We start from the raw sequence: 19251 nt of genomic DNA on the forward strand, positions 1-19251 counted from the left end.
TCAGTGATAATGGTGTTCCTTGCAGCAAGGTTATCCACTGCCTGCTTCAAGGCTTCCTGCAAAGCCATTATCTCCGCTATTGTAGGCGAACAGAAGCCTGTAGAAAACATAGATGTCGCACGAACGCTCTCCATTGTATCGTCGTGTTATAATAACTGAACCTCATTTGCATTCTCCTTATCCTGCACGATACTCCTCAACCACTGCCACACCATGACTGCCATCAGTTACAAGCTGAACAAGAGGCTGAAACCCAGGACAAAACCATTGAGCAAGGTACATCCGATCCATTCCGCCAGCAAATCATACAAAACTCTTCCATGGCCTCTTGCGGAGATTGTCGAACAAGACCTTGAAACAATCAACAAAAGCAAAGTTAGTACAGGTACCCATCCGACCCCAAAGATTCTAACAGTACAACGCTTTTTAAGACAGAAAATCAAGACGTGTGAGATGTCCTTATCACCGATTACAACTCTTGCAACTCAAATTCATATCGTCACATTTCCCTCGTAACTGTATTTTGAAAGGAAAAATTTTTTCTAATGAGTATCACATGCATTCCTTTACCTTACGATTTCACTTTGTATCATTCTTTTTTATTTTATTTTATCAAAATGCCAAGTCAATCTATCCCTTACCCCATACAAACTTTCGAAATTTGAGCAATAGTCCAACTCCAAATGTCTCTATTCGAAAACAAAACTTGCAACTTCTGCATATCTCATACTTGCCTATTCGTCTCCATATTAAAAATTCAACCAATTTGGTTCCCACTATCATCAACATAAAAGCCATGGTCCCTCGGCAACCAAGGATCTTCACGGACCATAATGTTATCCCCTGAACCAACATGCTACCATAAACCCAACCTCAGCAACTTTTAGCATTAAGTAGAGCTAGGGTTAGAGCTCTAAGAAAATATTTATCTCTCAGAACTTTCAACAACAAAGTACTTGGGTTAGATAATATTGCCTGGTTAAAACCTAATTTATATAAGAATTTAGTTACTTATTTAGTGATTCTAATGAATGATTCTTATTAAAACTATTGATACAATACTTATGTCAATTTCGGTAAGAAATTTAGAAATTTTATAATTTTTCGTGGTTGATTGATCATTTTAAGTTTTTTCTAACTTTTCAGAGTGGAATGGTTAAAAGAGTACCAATAGTTGGAGGACTTTCGAAAGCAACATGACTTTAAAAGGTTAAAATACGTTTTTAGTCTTTGTACTTTGATAAAATTTGAAATTTAATCCCTGTACTTAAAAATTAAAATATAAGGTATCTTTGTTTTTATTTAAAATCTCAACCAATCAATTAACATTGTTAGTCTTTTTAAGATGTTGATTACACTGCCTTCATATGACATTATACATGATTGATAAAAAATAAACATTTTAAGATGACCAATTTTGACAGATAATGATTAGATTATAATTTTTAAATTGAAAAAATAGATGTAAAAGTATAGGAACTAAATCTCAATTTCTAGATAAGTACAGGGACTAACAGCACATTTTAACCCCTTAAAGAAAATTTTAAATACTCAGTTGTCTGGCTAGGCAAAAAACCCACCTTAAAACTGAATTCTGCGGAAAGGGTTACATATTGCCAAATCGTGAGAAGGGCGATCAAGCGAAGGTGTTTGATTGGTTTTCTCATTGAATTCGGTTTGATTCAATCATACCGCAGGCTAGGCAGGTAAAGGAGTCGGATGCAGATTGTGGAGTTTGACCTATGTTCATAAGGGGAAACGTCGATTATATTAGGTTAGCTTAAATTAAATTCCCCTGATTTAGTTCAATCAATCAACCAATCCAATATGGAAGATGGAAAGAGGGTTTCGAAGGCCAAGTCCAAAGTCGTGGCAATTGTGTTTCATGCTTCTTCGTAATGGCATAACCGTCTCTGTTTCTTTTTGTTGTTGTTGTGGATTACATTACAGGGAATTGAAAAAAAAAAGGGTTTTTAGACAATTTCTTCTACGCCCCCAACCGAAACACTTTTGTAGGGAGAAAATGGATCATGCTCCTGCTCGCTACCCTCTTCAGCGAGGATCGGATAATAACAGCGTAATTGCGGTTTCCTCCTTTATAAAATGGGATAATTATCTCATCCCTTATACCAATATGAAACAAAGCCCTGCGGCGTTCTGGATATGGACTCTCCATTTGCCTAATTCATATTTCTTCCTCGCACTGACATAGCTTCTCTCTTGAATCCACAGGCTCTTGAGGGGTTTTCTGCTGTTCCTGTACCCAATTACCGGTGAGTGCTTCCCACTGCTTATTATGGTCTCCATTCATTTACTCCCAATGGCTGTAACGCTTGATGGTTAGAAATTCTGTACCAGTCTTTTTTGTCCTTCGCAAAATTATGTGATGGCAAGGCGTAATTTTGTGTTTTTCTTTTGCTTTCATGTTGCCATGCCAATTTTGATTTCATTCACTGTTGAAATACTTGTTTACACAAACATTTGGATTCCTTGTATCCCATTTTTATCTTCACTCCCACTCTTTAATACTGTGGCAGGGTCCGTGGTTCTTATGATGAGAGGAGATTTCTAGATGAAAGATACTCCAGGGCTAGTTTTTATCCAAGAAGTGCCTACCACCATTATTTTCCAGAGAAGGATAATCATTCCCCTCCTGCTGCTGCTGGTGTCTGGTCTCAATCAAGGGGGAGAAGTTATGAGGAAGAATATCCCCGTGATGAGGATTCTAGGCATCATCAGAAGCTTTATGTGGATTCATATAGGGACTTGGATACATATTGTGATCATGAGATCGCTTTTCAAGATTTTGATAAGTTTCGGGATGGCTATCGTTGTGTTGACAACATCTGTGATCATGAATTTGGCGGGCCCTCTAGGTATGGGGGGCGAGATTGGGAAGACTACTCGTATGATTATTATGATTATAGGCCTCACATTTCCCATCAGAGCAGGGACAACAGCTGTGAGAGGAATTATGAATATAGTCGAAATAGTTATGATTCTTATCATAAAAGAGGCAGTTGCAGAGATGGTAGTTGGAGGAAGCGTGAATCACGTGATCGAGATTCTTTCAGTAGAGAAAGAGATCAGAGTCCACATAAAAGGCATGAGAGGTCTTGGTCACGTTCCCATGGATGTGATGATCGTCCAAGATCAAGGTCACCTCGAGTTTGGAGCCATGGTCGAAGCCATAGAGAGGACAGCTATGATGATTATCAAAATGAGAAAACTCAGAAGCAAAGGGACCGAGAAGAGAAATATCAGCTGGAGCAATATTCTGTGGTGTGCTTCATTTTTCCATGTTCTTACCGTTGCATTTGTTTTAAACTTTGAATTTGGGTGAAGATTATGTTTTCTTGCAGGCACCATCTGCAACTATTGTTGTAAAGGGTCTATCGCACAAAACGACAGAGGAAGATCTTTGCCAGATTCTTGTAATATTTTTTTGTTGTTTTTTTGGGGGTTGTATATTATTATTCTGTCACTTGTTATACATAAATAACAGTTTTTATATGACCATAAGGCTGAATGGGGCCCACTTCGTCATGTTCGTGTGATCAAGGAGCGAACCTCTGGCATTTCTCGTGGATTTGCTTTTATTGATTTTCCTTCAGTGGTACCTATCACATCTTACTAGTCAATGCTTTGTGTTTGATGTTATTGAATGTTATATGAGGGAAACTGCTTCTGAAACAGGGGGCAGCACGCTCAATGATGGACAAGATTGGTGATGATGGTCTTGTTGTGGATGGTAGGAAGCTTTTCTTTGATTACAGGTAAATTCTCCCTACAATCATGATTGCAGTTTTTACATGGCACAGTTCTTATGTTGCTCTGTGATGCTAGGTTTTACAGAATACTTTTATCAGTTGGTTCGATTCCTTTGCAGGTTTGATAGTAGAAAATGAGTTTATAAGGTTTTAACAAAATAAAATCTGATTAATTTCAACTTGAGAGTATAATTGGCTGGAAATTAAAGAGAATAATGCCATATCTACGTAAAGAAGAAAACAGGGAACACAAGAACCTTGTATATTTGCCAAAGAGTGCTTATTTAATTGCCGAAATGATTCTGTTTAGCTGTAAATCTTAAAATGGCAACTGAAGTACAGAACTGCTTTAAACATAAAACCATACTCTCCCTTTGTGTTCTTAAGTTATGAGGTGCCATGCAATGGAAATCTTACAATTACCGCTTCATCAACCTTAAATGTCTGAGGTATATTATATGCACATTGTTCAAACCTGGATCATTGGGTTACTCCATGCTTGTTGATTGATTTTAATATTATCTAAAGCTTCTGTACATTGAGGAATGAATATGGTTGAAATCAGTACCACATTTTAAAGTTGATGAAAAAACTCACTTATTTCCCCTTTCTTTTAAATGATAAAAAGAAAAAAGAATGTTCTCATTTAATGTTTTTCCTACAATGTGTTTGCGTACAAAACTATTTCCATGTTGAATTCTATTCTGTTACAGTAGTAAGCCAACTGGGGGCACTGGTGGACCTTCTGCTCATAATAATGCTGTGAAATTGGGTCACTCAAATCATAAGAGCACCACATTACCGTCTGATTGGATGTGCACAATTTGCGGATGTGTCAATTTTGCACGTCGAACTGCATGTTTTCAGGTCAGCTTTTATTTCCCATTCTATCTCTTTTTTTTTGGGGGCTAAAATCTTAACTTATTGAAGCCTTCTTTCAGTGATATATCTTTAGATCACCTTCCTGTTATCACTAGCCAGAATTAGGTAACTACAGTTGGCTAGCTTCATGTGCCATTTTATTAAGGCACACCATAAAGTGATGCTAGGAGCTAGGCTAGAGATGACATGGATTGAGATGTCAAAAATTGCAATGCATTTACATTTGCTGTTGAAAATTTGATATATTGTGTACCCAAGTGTGACAACTGAATCCTATTATGTTGATTTATTTCTTTTATTGATGGTGCATTAAGTTTAGTGCTAGCCTGCAGTTTTCCTAATGACTGTTTAAGATTTTTCCAGCTGAGTTAGTGCAAAATTGATGTGTCCTTTCTCTCAACTTTCTATGCAGTGTAATGAGCCACGTACTAATGATGCTCCAGCAGCTGACATATCTTTATCAGGAAAGAGAGGATCTGAGTCAGGTTGGTTCAGATCTTATTTTGAGCAGGCTTTTATCATCTTTGTGTAATTGCCACATCATATTAATTTGATCTGTAGTAGGTCCTACCCATGTATTGGTTGTTCGTGGATTGGATGAAAATGCTGATGACGAAATGCTTCGTTATGAGTTTTCTAAATATGCCCCAATTAAGGTCTGTGTGTTTATCATGATACTCTTTTGAAGGAAAACCCTTTTCTAGCACATGCAAAATCTTATGGATTTAATCTGCAGGATCTTCGCCTTGTTAGAGACAAGTTCACCCATGTTTCAAGGGGATTTGCTTTTGTACATTACCATTCGGTATGACTTGCTTCTTTATGGCAATTTGACTGTGCTTTATATTTAAAACTAAGGGTCAGTTCTTCATTGCTTAAAAAAAGCACTTTTGACTCCAAAAGTACTTTTGAAAGAAAAGCTGTGAAGAATAAGATGCTTTTGGCTGAAATTTTTAGCTTTTTAAAAGTGCTTTTCAAAAGCACTTCTAAAAAGGAGCTGAAAAGGAGAAGCTAAAAATTTTAGCTTTTCCTCTCCCAAAAGCACTTTGGGTGCTTAATTACTTTTTCACCCCTCCAATAACATAGTATTTTTCTTGGTGCTTAATTACAATTGTGTTAAAATCATTAATTAAAAATAAAAAAAATATTTTTTAAAATACTAATTACAAATATTTAATGGTTATATTTAAATATTTAAAATATAGTTTATATATTCTAATTAAATTTTATAAATAATTAATATTTATTGCTTAAAAATATTTACAATTTATATTTCATATATTAAAATATTAACAATAAGTTATAATAATTTTTTTATATTATTACTAAAGTATAACAATATTAACTATTTTAAATATTATTTAAATACATATTTGTTACTTGATAATAACATGTCTAAAATGGACATTTTATTTCTCAAAAGCACTTTTTGACAGCAATGCTAAACACCCAAATTTTAAACCAAATTTTTCAAAAGCACTTTTTAAAAACACTTTTCAAAAGCAATGAAGAACTGGCCCTAAGTACAATACTTGCAAATAAGAATGGGTTATAAATGGTTTTCTTTATTATTAATATGATTACGTGCCATTAATCTGATAATAGTCGTGTCTTGCTAATAAGTCACATTGGCAGCTGTCTAGAAGCAATCCTGAGAATGTGTATTCCCAAATTTTTTAGCGTGTTTCACTTCTCTTGAGCAAATAAAGAAAAAAATTGATGCTAAAAATTTGAAATTTATCATCTCTGTTGTGCATTTTGGTTCAAACACTAGTATATTTATTGGCAAAGCCTTTTTCTTTACAACCAATGACATTTTGGAGTTTTGTACATTTATTTTTAGTTCATTATAAATATTATACATAATAGCAGAGGCTATTCAAAAGTAAAAGAATAGTGCTATTTTCCAAATGTTATTTTACTAATCCTGCAATGTAATATATGAAGAATACCACAAATTCTGTTCTCTTGTTCAAATGAAGAGCATCATGTCTGTAGGTGATGAAGAGAAAATATCTGCATCCATAAATTTCATCAACTGATTTATTCTCCATTAATACACTTTCAACACGGTAGGATAACTTAATGCATATTACTATCCTATGTCCTGGGGTCGCTCTCAATATACGATGCTCTAGAATTCCGTGCTCCCTTATAGGCTGAAAGCTGTTGTACTTATACTTTTCTGCTTTTGTTATTTTGTCTAAGAATTTTTGGTTGGCAAAATTATTTATGAAATGAGCTATATACCTGTGAATGTTTGATGTCATGTAGGTTGGTGATGCCACAAAAGCCCTTGAAGCCACAAATGGGACAACCCTTGAGAAGAATGGGCAAATCTTAAGAGTAGCATATGCAAGGAGCATTATTGGGCCAAGATCAGGGACATTGGGATCTTTACAGTCAAGTAGCCTTGCAGCTGCTGCGATTGAGGCAGCAGCTTTTTCTCAACAGGTATGTGAATGTATCTTTAGTTTTAATGATGATGTCTGCAAAGATGTTTGTACTTTTGAATGGATGATAGTTTCTACTATAAATATATTTTTTCCTGCTTGTACTGGCAAGCATATGCTGGACAATCTTGTCAGCTGAGGTAAGATTAAAACCCGGTCAAAAGTGTTCAAAACCAGATTGTGGATAAATCTGGGTTTAGTTTGCCTGATTAACTGGAAAAAAGAAGTACAAGGCCCAAGAATAAAATCATTATCACCAGCTCTGGCCTGCACACTACTTCCATATCACCTCTACCACCTGCTAAAGTCTCTTAAGACTCAAAAATGACAATACACTTAAGACTCAGAAACGGGAATTACCACTGTCAATGTAATTGTAGATATTGCTCTTCGATGTGATGTGAAGGAGAGATAACATGTAGGAAGAAAACAAAATATTAGGAGGCAATGGTCATGATGTTTGCTTTACAATGAAGTAGTTTGGTGCTTCGAACTGAGTGAAAGAAGATTTTGAATCAGTTACTACTTACACGAAAGTTGATAAGAACCCAAAAGAAAAACATGGGAAGACTGAAAGAAGCTCTAAATGTGTACGTGGAACTGAAGGAGAGAAAGAAGACTCCATATCTGGTAAACTCTAATGACAGAAGTGATAAGTATCAAGTAATAATGAGAAAAACGAAGCACTAGTTAGTTGTAAAAATTGTAGACAATCATGTCACTATAAGGTGTCCCTGCAAAGTCAATTGTTATCCAATGTCTTCTGAACTCGGACCCTTTTTTGAAGAAAGAACTAATATTGTGAGGTTTACTCTTGGATTTTGGCTTCCTTGGTCAACTCCTTGCTGTGGCATATTTCTAGGATGTGTTGTAGTTTAGAAGCTTAAAAGAATCAATCATAATGGAGTTCCATGGACTAAGAACCCTTACTCTATTGAGAATATAAATACCTATGTAGAATCATCTCTGTTACTAATACGATGAACTGATCAGAGTGTTTCAGCTCTTTTCATTATTTTGTTGTCAGTGTCCATGGTCTAGTGGTACAGAAGGTAATAAAAGATATTTAGGAATCATGAGCATTTAGGAGTGAAAATGCCTATTTTTTATTGTTTTAAATGCAAAGAAGGAAAATGTTGTAAGGTCACTGAGACATGACTGTTTAATGCGTTATGTATATAGACTACAACTTCTTTGCTTTCGGTATAGTCAATTTATTCTGATGCAATTTATGGCATTTACAATTTCATGACTGCAAAATTCGGCATGTAAATTCACGGGTTTCTAGCTGAATACTTTTGGGATATAATCTGATAGCCATGGGTTTTGTTCTATTGCTGCCATGATTATTCTGTTTCATGGTTATTAGTGTTTGATGTTCATATGGTCATTATCAGAGATGGTGCTTTTATTTATTTATTTATTGTTATCTAGTACCCTATAAATCTAGCTAGAGTATACCCTACAATAAACCCTTAAAACCCGAAGGCAAACTACCTTGGATTTTACTAATTAGTTCAGTCATCTGCATGCATACATGCATATATATATAATGGCCCTGCTGATGATTCCATGCTGCTCCTCTGGTATATTGCTTTTCTTAAGCTTTTGCATTTTTATGTAATTTTATGGGATGCAACATGCAAGGTGTTGCTTATTTTGTTCATCCTAGTTGCCATCTTAGTTCTAAATGTTTCTTGGACTTACGGTATTGCTATATTTCCTTTCAGTATGATGCTGTTGGATGGACACGAAAGGAATATAACCCAGATGACAAACAGTCTACTACCTGGCAGGAGCAGGCTGGTGGTTCATTTGCAGTTCAACAGGATCATTCAGCTTTGCATTCTGGATTTGTGTGGGATGAAGCCTCTGGTTATTACTTTGATGCTGCTTCTGGGTTTTACTATGACGGGAATACAGGTTTGCATGCATTTTCTTGAAGTTTTCTATGCCATTGCTTTTTTCCTTTTGCACATTAGAAGTCAAAATATTAGGATACTGATTTTTCTTTTTTAAATTTATTCTCAGAGAACTTAAAAATTTTCTAACAGTAGAATGAAATTTGTTATTTTATTAGATATTGATTTATTGGGGGTGCGTCCCTTGCTTTCAAATGCTTTTTTGGTTCAAAATCATTTTATATTGCATGGTGTCCGAAGTTCAAGCTGTTATTGGTGGGGTTGGGTTATTGCTTCAGTCGTTACCAAGAATATATTGATGTGAAAGCTGAATAAAACTTAGGGATTGTTTCCCTTTCTAATATAGCTTTTATTTTTGTCAATTCTAATGACAAAAGCTCAGAGCTCTTTGTTTTTATACAGATTTATTCTAGGTTTAAATTGTTCTTTTTATAGATTTTATATAAAAATATAAAAAAACAAAAATACATTCATAATAATATTTGTTACCTTTTAAATGGAAGGGTTTTTTAGTTATTTCTTATTGAGTTGGTGTTTGGTTAACTCATGTATTTCAAAATTTCAAAAATTCCTTATTCAAACACACCTAAAGAGTTGCAATTTTAGGCCTAATTTGTTTTCGGTTGCTTCAACATGCAGGCCTTTATTATGATGGTAACAGTGGGTCTTGGTTTTCGTACGACCACCAATCCCAGCAGTACATCCCTTGCAGTGATCGGAATGACAACATAATACCTGGTAAAGAATCTGAGCTTTCTAGAGAAGCTGATGGTTCCAATAATTCAAAAGCAATAACATCTGCACCAGCTGCTACGGTCACTTCAGTTGAGAAGGCAGCCTCACTACCAGATGCGGTTGAAGCTGCAGCAGCGGCAGCACTGGCTGCAGAGAAGAAAGAGAAGGAGAAATCAAGAGAGATAAAACTTGCTTCAAAGAGTAGTATACTGGCTAATAAGAAGAAGATGAATAATGTGTTAACAATGTGGAAACAGAGGAGTCATGAAGGGAAGGCATCCCGATCAGGTCTTAATGACAATCACCTGTCCGCTTCATCAGAAGATAGGCCTCTTTCAGCCGAACAACATGCAATAAGCAAGGATAAATTTGATATGATGGACCTGAAGGAGGGTGATACAAGAAGTTCAGGAGTCAATACAACTGCCCAAGCTACATCGACATGGGGTTTGGGGTCTCCAGCCAAGCCAAGGCCTATAAATAACAGCTCAGGGGGGACTTTAATGGGAGTAATAAGAGGTTCTGCAAGGGTCCTGGTGAAATCTGATATTCCATTTCCCAGATCATCTGCTGGAGTTTCAACCTCTTCTGCTGGTGGAGTTGCTGAGGGTTCATTGTCATCAACTTCGGATCCTGCATCTATGACTCCCTTTAGGACTGATGCATCTGCATCGGGTTCTATTGCACCTTCAACTATAACTGGGAGTGGTAAAAGAAGGTTTTCTGAAGCACCAGTGCCTCCAACTACCAACAAGGGGCAGTCTCAAACCACTTATAGGGACCGTGCAGCTGAGAGGAGGAACTTGTATGGTTCATCATCTTCCACCGCTGATGATATACCTGACGGTGAGTTCTGGAATTCAAGTAAGCTTGTTTAAGATTATTGAATCTTCTTTGTTCATGTTATGCCAATCATTGTTTCATACCATCGAAATTATCTCCAAAATCCCTTGGATTTATTTCCAATGTTGGTGGTTTAAAGGCCTTGGTTGTGTAACTTGATTGGTTCATTTATTTATCTTTAAGATTTTCTGTTAACTTGTGAGAAATTTGTGCGTTTGTGTATTCTGAAGATTGAGATTTAGCATTCAAAAAATTCTCCTCAGATCCAATGCCTTTCCCACCTGGAGTTGGTGGTGGACGGTGGGCTGTATCAGATGATGTACAAAGTTTCGAGGTTATCACAGCAAAGAAAGCAATTGATAAGAACAATGTGGGCAACCGAATGCTCCGCAGTATGGGTTGGCATGAAGGATTGGTATTGTTTCTCTCTTGCACCTTTTAGCTGTTGATTACATATTTAAGTGCTATTGAGCTCCTACACGTCTCCCCTTGAAATTTCTGTCCCCATTATGTCTGACTTGATTCCTAACTTCTCCTAATTGCTAATTTCGAACACATATTATCTGGATATGAATGGCTTTTTGAGCTTACAAATATGTAGAAAATTTTGGGAAATAACTGAACATCCTTGTCTGATGCATCCCCCTATCCAGCACTTGCTCCCTAGTTTTGGACCTTTGCATTCTATTATTAGGTAATAGTTGATATGCATACAGAGAAAATAACACTAGGCTCATCTTCTTTAGCTGACATTTTGTTAACAACTGTAACTTTGAAGCCGAAAGTTGTATCCAATTTTAGATTTGGGGGGATTGGGTTTTGATGTTTGTGTGCATTTGATGTGATAAAATAGGGAATGGGGAAGGATGGAAGTGGAGTAACAGAAGCAGTTGAAGCACAGGGAATGGATAAAAGAGCGGGACTTGGAATTCAGGTGAAGAAGTTGGACCCTAGCCTTGAGGTGCAAGCTGGCGATAGTTACAAAACTGTGATTCATAAGAAAGCACTTGCTAGGTTCCACCAAATGTCATAGGTTGGATCACACAGATGTGGACAGTCTTTGTTTATAAACATATTTTGAAATCCTTAGGTTTGAGATTATATTTCATTTGCCTGGATGAATGGAGTTGGTCTGTCTAGGCCCTTAGATCATCTTGGTAAGGTACATGATTCCCCATGTTTGGATTTGGATAAGGGGAGCGAAAGTAAGGAAAGTTCGGGTAAACTGTAAAATATCTACCCAAATTTGGTAAAAGTTTAGGAAAGTGAAAATGCTTTTTAAAGATGTGATTTTCTTTTCTTATATGAAAAGATTGTAAAAATTCTTTTATTTTGTTGTTTTTACATGAATTTTAACCATACAAATAGGTTACCCGTATTTATATATTTTTAATTTTTTATCTTTATGTTTATCCGGAACATATAGGGTTAAAACTTAAAAGAGCGATTCAGTTTATTATGCCAATTTTCATTTTTGTTGGTAAGATGCAAGATTTCCTTTTGGTTTCATGTTTTGTTGAGTACTCAAATAGCTAGAATGAAAAAGATCATAATTACATTGTTCTTCACATGTCATGTTTGGTATTACAATTATAATTATACAGTTACATAATTTATTTTAAAATATTAATTATTATAAAAAGTATTAGTATGATAAAATAATTTCTAAATAAGCAACATATATATTATGTTAGTCTAAAAAATTGTTGATAATACGATTACTAATAAGAATAACACGAAAAATATTTGTTGGGTTATTCCCTTTTTAATATTTAACATATGCTCTCTATCAACTATTGGTTCTTGATCGAGTCTATCATCATCTGAATTTAAATTTGCATAATTAAGATTGCCAAAATCTCTAATTTCACCTATGATATGCAACATGCTAGTACGACCGAACCTTGTTTTTTTATGCTATACTAGGGTGATGTTAAAATGAGAAATTTTTTTAGAACAACAAATGTCTAAAGAGCCCACGAGTTGTCAATAGTGTTTAAGTTTGTTACCGTCCACTCAAATAGTATCATACCCTCATGAGTATGGTGTACAAAAAACATTTTGTATTTGTATAATTAGTATTGACCTTATAATAGTCAGATTCACAATCCACACAGTCTATAACTTCAATTGTAAAAATTTTTATAAACTTAATTTGGAGAAAGACTCATACTAAGTTTTATAATTTTTATAATACATAAATTAAGTAAAAATAATATAATTTATAATATATAACATTTATAAAAAAAGTTTTATAAATTGTCTAATAACTTTCATAATACTTTTTATAAATAATATAATTTTTGTCATAACTTTAGAAAGTTATTTTTTTATTTATAAACAAGTTATGATAAAAAAAATCATAGCAAGTTTTTATGATTAAATATATTATTTTTATAATATATAACATGAATACATAAATAAGTTATGTCCTTATTTCTTGATCATAAATTTTATAAATAAATATATTATAACACCTTCATAACACATAATTTAATTTTTTAATAGACTTTTTTACCATAACTTTAGAAAAATTTTAGGATTTAAATAATATAATTTTTGTTATAACTTTATAAAATACATATCATTTTATAATAGATTTTTTTAAGATTTATAATATAAGAAACTTTTGTAATATTCATGCGAAACACTCATACATGTTCATGCTTATGATATAATTTTTTAAAATTGGAATTACATGCGTAATTACTCTAATTCTCACTCTCCCTCTAAGAATTGAAGAGTGTAATTAGGGTGTTCCAATTACACCCAATTCGATGGGTCCACTAATTACAATGATTAGCCAAACATGTCATCCATGTGTAATTAAAGTTAAAATAATCTTTTAAAACAAAATTCACCTTTTATTTAATTTTTTTGTCTTCACAAAATCATAAAAATTGTTTAGTCTTGAACTTTTTTTTAAGTACTATCATATATGCTTATTTAACAGTATATGATTTTTTATTGAAAATAAATATGTAAATAATATTTAAAAATAAATCTATTAAATTACTTGGTTGTTAATAAAAAAACTATGTTTTGTTAATAAAAAATCATGAAAATGTTAAAATTAATTAAATGTATACTTTATTTGATATGATCGTTTTCAAAATTTATCATCACATCTCTAGTAAGGTGCTTGATAAATAAAACATATGTGTTATATAATAATAATTACAACTTATCAGAGATTCGACCCAACATCCAAATTACTCGACCTATATCATAAAATTCTAGGGCATGGAAAAGGGACTCCTCCTTTTACTTCCATCTTTCTCAAAAAACAGGGATACCCTTTTCTCTCATTTTCGGACCTCCATATTTACTTCTGTTGATGCTTTGTATCAACAATGATTCAGTAATTTGTATCAGTTTTTTCGATATTTCATTTAAATATCGACATGAGAAAAGACGAAACGCTAATAAGAATCGAATAAAAATGGACATATCTCATTCCTATTCATCCATACCTCTCATACTTCAATTGTTGGTCAAAAGTCATCCATCAATTTAGCTAGACTTCTGATAAAATACTGTCCTTCATTCGTAAGGGTTGGAGTTAGAAGCATTTATGTTGTGTAATGGTTTACTTCGGTCAATGAACTATCAATTCGTAATTTATTATCCAAAATTTGGTACGATTTAAGTAAAAAAATTAAGTTTTAAAAATGGGTTCGAACAAAAAAAAATAGGTTTATTTAAAATATGGGTCAGATTCGAGCTTGAATATTCAACGTCTAAGTCCAGTCCGACCAGTTTTTAAGTTTATAATATTTTATATTATACTATTTTTATATATTATGTAATTTATAACACATTAAAAAAATAAACTTGTACTAAATATATAACACTACTCTAATGTAAACATTGAAATAATATTAATAGGAGCATATAAAATTTTTCAATAAATAAAAAATATTAAATTAAAATAGTATAAATATTTTAAAAAAATTAAAAATAATATGAGTGGGCCTAAAATGGGTTTGAGTTAGTCTTTTGCAAATATGTGTGAGCTTGAAAAAAATTTTAGGTCCATATTTCGAGTCGGGTCAGTCTTAAGCAAGTATAAAGTATGTTAATATCATGCTTAAGCCCAACCTAAATCTAGTCTGGCTCATAAACACCATTCTACACTAACAACAATGTCGATGGCAATTAAATTAAGACTCAATCGACAATTAATGAGACTCTTTAATTTAGTATATTCATGTGTCCTAGTTAAATGGTTACTAGATTTTCTAAACTCATCTATATTTTACCGGTCACTTTGATTCAATACAAATTAATTGTCATCGCATTATTCAATAATAACAAATAAGTGATACCATATCCCTTGGAGCGAAATTAGTCCAGTTGATATAAAATTAAAAAAATTTGACAATGTAGGACGTGGATACGAGTGTACTCAAGTGTATTATCCTCTTATTTAAAAGTTAAAAAGGGGCTATGAGTAGTTTGATGCATTGTATAAAAAAGAACATAAATAATAAGAACATATAATGAGATTAATATTCAAAAAAATATAAAAGAGATTTTGGGGCACTAAAACTTGATACGAGCAAAACTTATAAGAGAATAAGATGAAATCTTCTGGAGGCAACCCTACAAGCTAAATTGGATTTGGAGAATACTAGTCAAAATTAATCATGAAATCACGGGTGAAGCTAAGGATTTTTTTGGAGTGGAATGTAGTTGTATACTTTAACGAGAGCTAAATACAATTTTATCATTTTAATAAATTATATTTTATAATCTTTTAAATGACTAAATAAAAAAAAGCTATTTTTTTGAGAGAACAGTATACTTTTATCATATACTAATTTAAAATTTTGACTTTCCAAATAATATTTTTCACTCTATTTATTTAACATCGGTAAAAAATGGATTGACATGTGACATTGTGACAACTATCAGAATGTGTCATATGAACTAAAACGTGGCAATAGATCACGGATTTCATTAGCCTGAGAGAGGATAGCCACATATTAACACCGGAGTGGGGACAATGGTCAGCTCGAAAGAGCATCTACCTTAATAACATGCCAAATAATACGGTAGCTTTCACTGACTCAGGGGACATAACCTATATATTTGGAAATGTAAAAAATAAAAATAAATTATTAAAATTATTTAGAATATTAAAAATCATGTTAAAAATTTAACAAATTTAGTCTTCAATATTTATAAAATTTATCAATTTAATCCTAATTCTAAAATTTAAAATATATATATTAAAAACTATTTTAGACCTTTATACTAACATAAGAAAAATAGTATACTCTTTCAAGTCACTTCAACTCTGGTATAAAACAGAAAAAAAGGGTAAACTCCACCAATTGTCCTTAAACTTTGTTTAAAGTTATATTTCAGTCACCCAACTTTCAAAAGTTACATAACAGTCACTAATATTATCAAATTATTACAATTTGGTCACTTTTCCATTAACTACCTTTAAGAGGGTGATATGGCATGTTAATTTAAATAGTTAATTACTAATTTAACCCTTGAATTATAGCTAAAATTTTATTTTCACACCTTTATAAAACAATTAACCATAATTCTAAAAAATTTAAAACCTTAAACATTATAATAAAATATATATATATATTTTAAAAATCCGCCATCGATTTTTGTAATATTTTTTTTCCTTAAGAAATCAAATTCAGATTTAAATATTTTAAAGCTAGAGGGTACCAACTTAATATTCGTTCAAAGAAGAGGTACGATTATCCCCTTTATTTATAAGCTAAAATGAATGGATTATATATAGCATGGATTGAGGATGACCTATATTTCATTGCCCCCACAGAAATGCACAGCTGACATCAGAGGACTTAGCCACCTCCTCTTTTGATGGATGAATTGACCAATCCATTGAAGTTAAATTTTTCGAGACGACAAACCATTAAATTAGCTTGAAATTGTGTGTGAAAATAAGAATATTCTTTGCTTTAAGAGGGTTAGAGATTAATCATAAATGATTGCGGGGTCAATGTATAATTTTATTATTATACTAAAATATAATTTTACAAAAATTTAAGAGACTAACTAACAAACCTATTATTTGGGTCCTTTGTCTTTGATAGTAATTTGTCACACTAATCTCACCAAAATTGACCGCACCATCTGCCTAAAGTGAACTTTAATCATAATCAATTTGGGTTTTATGATTATTATGATTTCTTTTAATTGAATGGTTTTTATTTTCGATTCTTTGAATGTTCTTTTTTTAACATTTTGAGGTAATACGATTTGGAACCAAATCATGTTAAAAGAGGAAAAAGGGTTTAAAAGTCAAACTCACTGGTTAAGTTGGTTTAAATATCTTTAGTAATCATCATATGATGGGCATACAAGTTTTTGTTTTACTTTTCGGGAATAGACTAAGGGTCTGTTTGATTGGCAGTAAAATATTTTCCGTAAAATGATTTCTAGAAAATGTTTTACTTTTTCGTAAAATGACTTCTTGGAAAATATTTTTCGGTGTTTGATTGAATCTGTAAAATATTTTCTCATTGTTTGATGATTTTCGAAAATATTTTCGGAAAAGTTGTTTTTTACATATATTAATATATATTAATAAATTTTATATTTTAAATTATTTTTACATATATTGCAATGATTTATTTATAATAATACTCAATAATAAGCTACAATATTGATCGTTATAAATTGAAAAACATTATCCACAATGAGTACTAGTAAGAATATTGAATAATTATAAATTGCTTCGAAACCTTAATGAGTACTAGAAATAATATTATCCAAATACATAATTAGTAGTACACCACATAGTAACAACATTGTCCAAGTGCATAATATTACACCACATAAAAGTATCAATATCTTCAACCCTGAGAAAATTTTTGAAGCCAAATTTTTCTATGCTTCTTACTTTTAACTAAAAACATTTTGGCCTCTGATTCATGACTCCCTAGATAATCACACACAGAACACAAGAATTCATCATCAAATCCTTCTTCCTGCATCGACATCACTTGTTCGTAAAGCTGTGCTGTCTTGTCGGCAGTAAATTGTTTCAAAGCATTAGCAATTTCGCCAAGTTGCTCACCCACAAATTTAATTTGTTCATTAACGAGACTTTCTTGACCACTTTTTCTTTTACGTTTGGATGTGCCAGATGAAGATACATTTGTTCTTACCTCTTCAGCCTCTTCATTGTCGCAGTCTACAGGCATTGAATCTTCATTACCATCATCCAAATCTATGTCAGCAAATGTTCTGGCAAAACTCCCTGTTGCCATATCTTTGCCAACAACCACAGCCATTTCATCATAATGATCAATGCTTTTATTCAAAAATGGTTCATACTTCTTGTGTGCCTGTTGGATATTATACACAATTAGAATAACAAGTAAAAAACAATTGAAATATACTTAACATATATATACATATATTACCATCACTGTTGCATCGTATGTCGCTCTATCACATGTGATCATTTTCATGTTATCATCCCATCCAAAACCACTTTCACCTCGAATTTTGCATATAATCGCCTTTGGTTTTCTTGTCCTCAAATGATTTTCCACGTGCTTCGTATCGCATTGGACTTGGAATCTTTCAGAAATGGCGTCGGCAACTCGATTAATAGAAACTGATTTGAAAGTATTAGAAGGCTTATTTCCTTTTCGAGCCTCCTCTGCTAGAATTTCAAGGAAAACATGTTCCATCGGTTTTGTCCACCTGAATTGCTTGGAGGTCCCTTCTTTGTTGCCCTTACCCATTCTACATTAAATAATTGTCATCGTCAATAATTTCAATATCCAACAAGCTTAAAACATAATAATCAATTCAATATCCAACAATGTTAAAACATAATCAATATCTAACAAATTCAAGACATATATCAAAATCCAACAATCTAAAATTTCAATATCATTATCCAACCAACAATTACAAAAAAAAAAACATCAGTCTAAAACATACATAACATAGAAACAATAACCCTAAGCCCTAAATCTACCTAATATTTCTAGCCATATAATCAGTCCACATAGTTTGTGCAATCTCATCTCTCTTAGCAGACCATTCTCTTGCTTCTTCTCTTTCTTCTCGCTCCGTGAGAGTTTGTATTATCGAATCAAACTCAGACTCCTCGTATAATCCTTGATTAATTAAATCACTAGGATCAACTCTCATTATATGATTATGAATGATACAACAAGCCAAAACTATATCTACTTGAGTTTGAAAATTTCAAAATGGTTCAGCATCTAATACACGAAACCGTTTCTTCAAAATCCCAAAAACACGTTCAACAGTGATCCGTAATGATGAATGTCGAAGATTAAAGAGTTCCTTTGCATTTTCAGGCCCTTCAGCAGCAAACTCTTTTCAATGATATCGGACACCACGATATGGGGTAATGCATCCAATTCGGATGCCATATCCAGCATCAGCAAGATAATATTTACCTACAATTTTACAATACGTAATTAATACTGATAAACTATGAGCTTACTGGAACTATTTGTGATAAATATTACCTTCTGGAATTCTTAATCCTCTTGGGCGTGAAAGTGCATCACTTAAAATACGAGAATCATGTGCACTACCTTCCCAACCAGCTAGAACATAGGCAAATTTCAAATCAAATGTAATGGCAGCCAATACATTTTG

General features: G+C 32.9%; 2 protein-coding genes across 4 annotated transcripts; one reads left to right on the top strand and one right to left on the bottom strand.

Annotated features, from left to right (window-relative positions):
• Positions 1-1581: 1581 nt before the first annotated feature.
• On the top strand, positions 1582-11989 carry LOC105790396 (SUPPRESSOR OF ABI3-5-like). 3 transcript variants are annotated; one of them, XM_052634747.1, is made up of 15 exons: positions 1582-2077; positions 2233-2273; positions 2538-3282; positions 3363-3434; positions 3524-3616; positions 3697-3776; positions 4484-4637; positions 5065-5137; positions 5214-5308; positions 5389-5457; positions 6927-7106; positions 8836-9028; positions 9667-10608; positions 10869-11020; positions 11459-11989. In XM_052634747.1, the coding sequence occupies exons 1-15, from the start codon at positions 1835-1837 to the stop codon at positions 11636-11638; spliced, it is 3312 nt and encodes a 1103-aa protein (XP_052490707.1). In that variant the 5' UTR covers positions 1582-1834; the 3' UTR covers positions 11639-11989. The 3 variants fall into 3 exon arrangements, with proteins under 3 accessions (XP_052490707.1, XP_052490708.1, XP_052490709.1); XM_052634748.1 differs by lacking the exon at positions 11459-11989 and having other exon boundaries at positions 9667-10626; positions 10836-11012; XM_052634749.1 differs by lacking the exon at positions 11459-11989 and having other exon boundaries at positions 10836-11012.
• Positions 11990-17364: 5375 nt separating this feature from the next.
• On the bottom strand, positions 17365-18771 carry LOC105793078 (uncharacterized). Its single transcript, XM_052634489.1, has 3 exons — positions 18596-18771; positions 18030-18357; positions 17365-17951 (listed from the first exon to the last, which is right to left on the bottom strand). The coding sequence occupies exons 1-3, from the start codon at positions 18769-18771 to the stop codon at positions 17457-17459; spliced, it is 999 nt and encodes a 332-aa protein (XP_052490449.1). The 3' UTR covers positions 17365-17456.
• Between the last annotated feature and the right edge of the window lie 480 nt (positions 18772-19251).

This window comes from Gossypium raimondii, chromosome 8 (assembly GCF_025698545.1).
Source record: "Gossypium raimondii isolate GPD5lz chromosome 8, ASM2569854v1, whole genome shotgun sequence".
Taxonomy (NCBI): Eukaryota; Viridiplantae; Streptophyta; class Magnoliopsida; order Malvales; family Malvaceae; genus Gossypium; species Gossypium raimondii.

Coding starts and splice junctions, on each gene's coding strand:
- LOC105793078 (XM_052634489.1), bottom strand. CDS start 18,771: ATGAGAGTTGATCCTAGTGATTTAATTAATCAAGGATTATACGAGGAG. Junction 18,358..18,595: donor TATATGGCTAGAAATATTAG/GTAGATTTAGGG, acceptor TATTTAATGTAG/AATGGGTAAGGGCAACAAAG. Junction 17,952..18,029: donor CATACGATGCAACAGTGATG/GTAATATATGTA, acceptor AATATCCAACAG/GCACACAAGAAGTATGAACC.
- LOC105790396 (XM_052634747.1), top strand. CDS start 1,835: ATGGAAAGAGGGTTTCGAAGGCCAAGTCCAAAGTCGTGGCAATTGTGT. Junction 7,107..8,835: donor CAGCAGCTTTTTCTCAACAG/GTATGTGAATGT, acceptor ATTTCCTTTCAG/TATGATGCTGTTGGATGGAC. Junction 11,021..11,458: donor TGGGTTGGCATGAAGGATTG/GTATTGTTTCTC, acceptor GTGATAAAATAG/GGAATGGGGAAGGATGGAAG.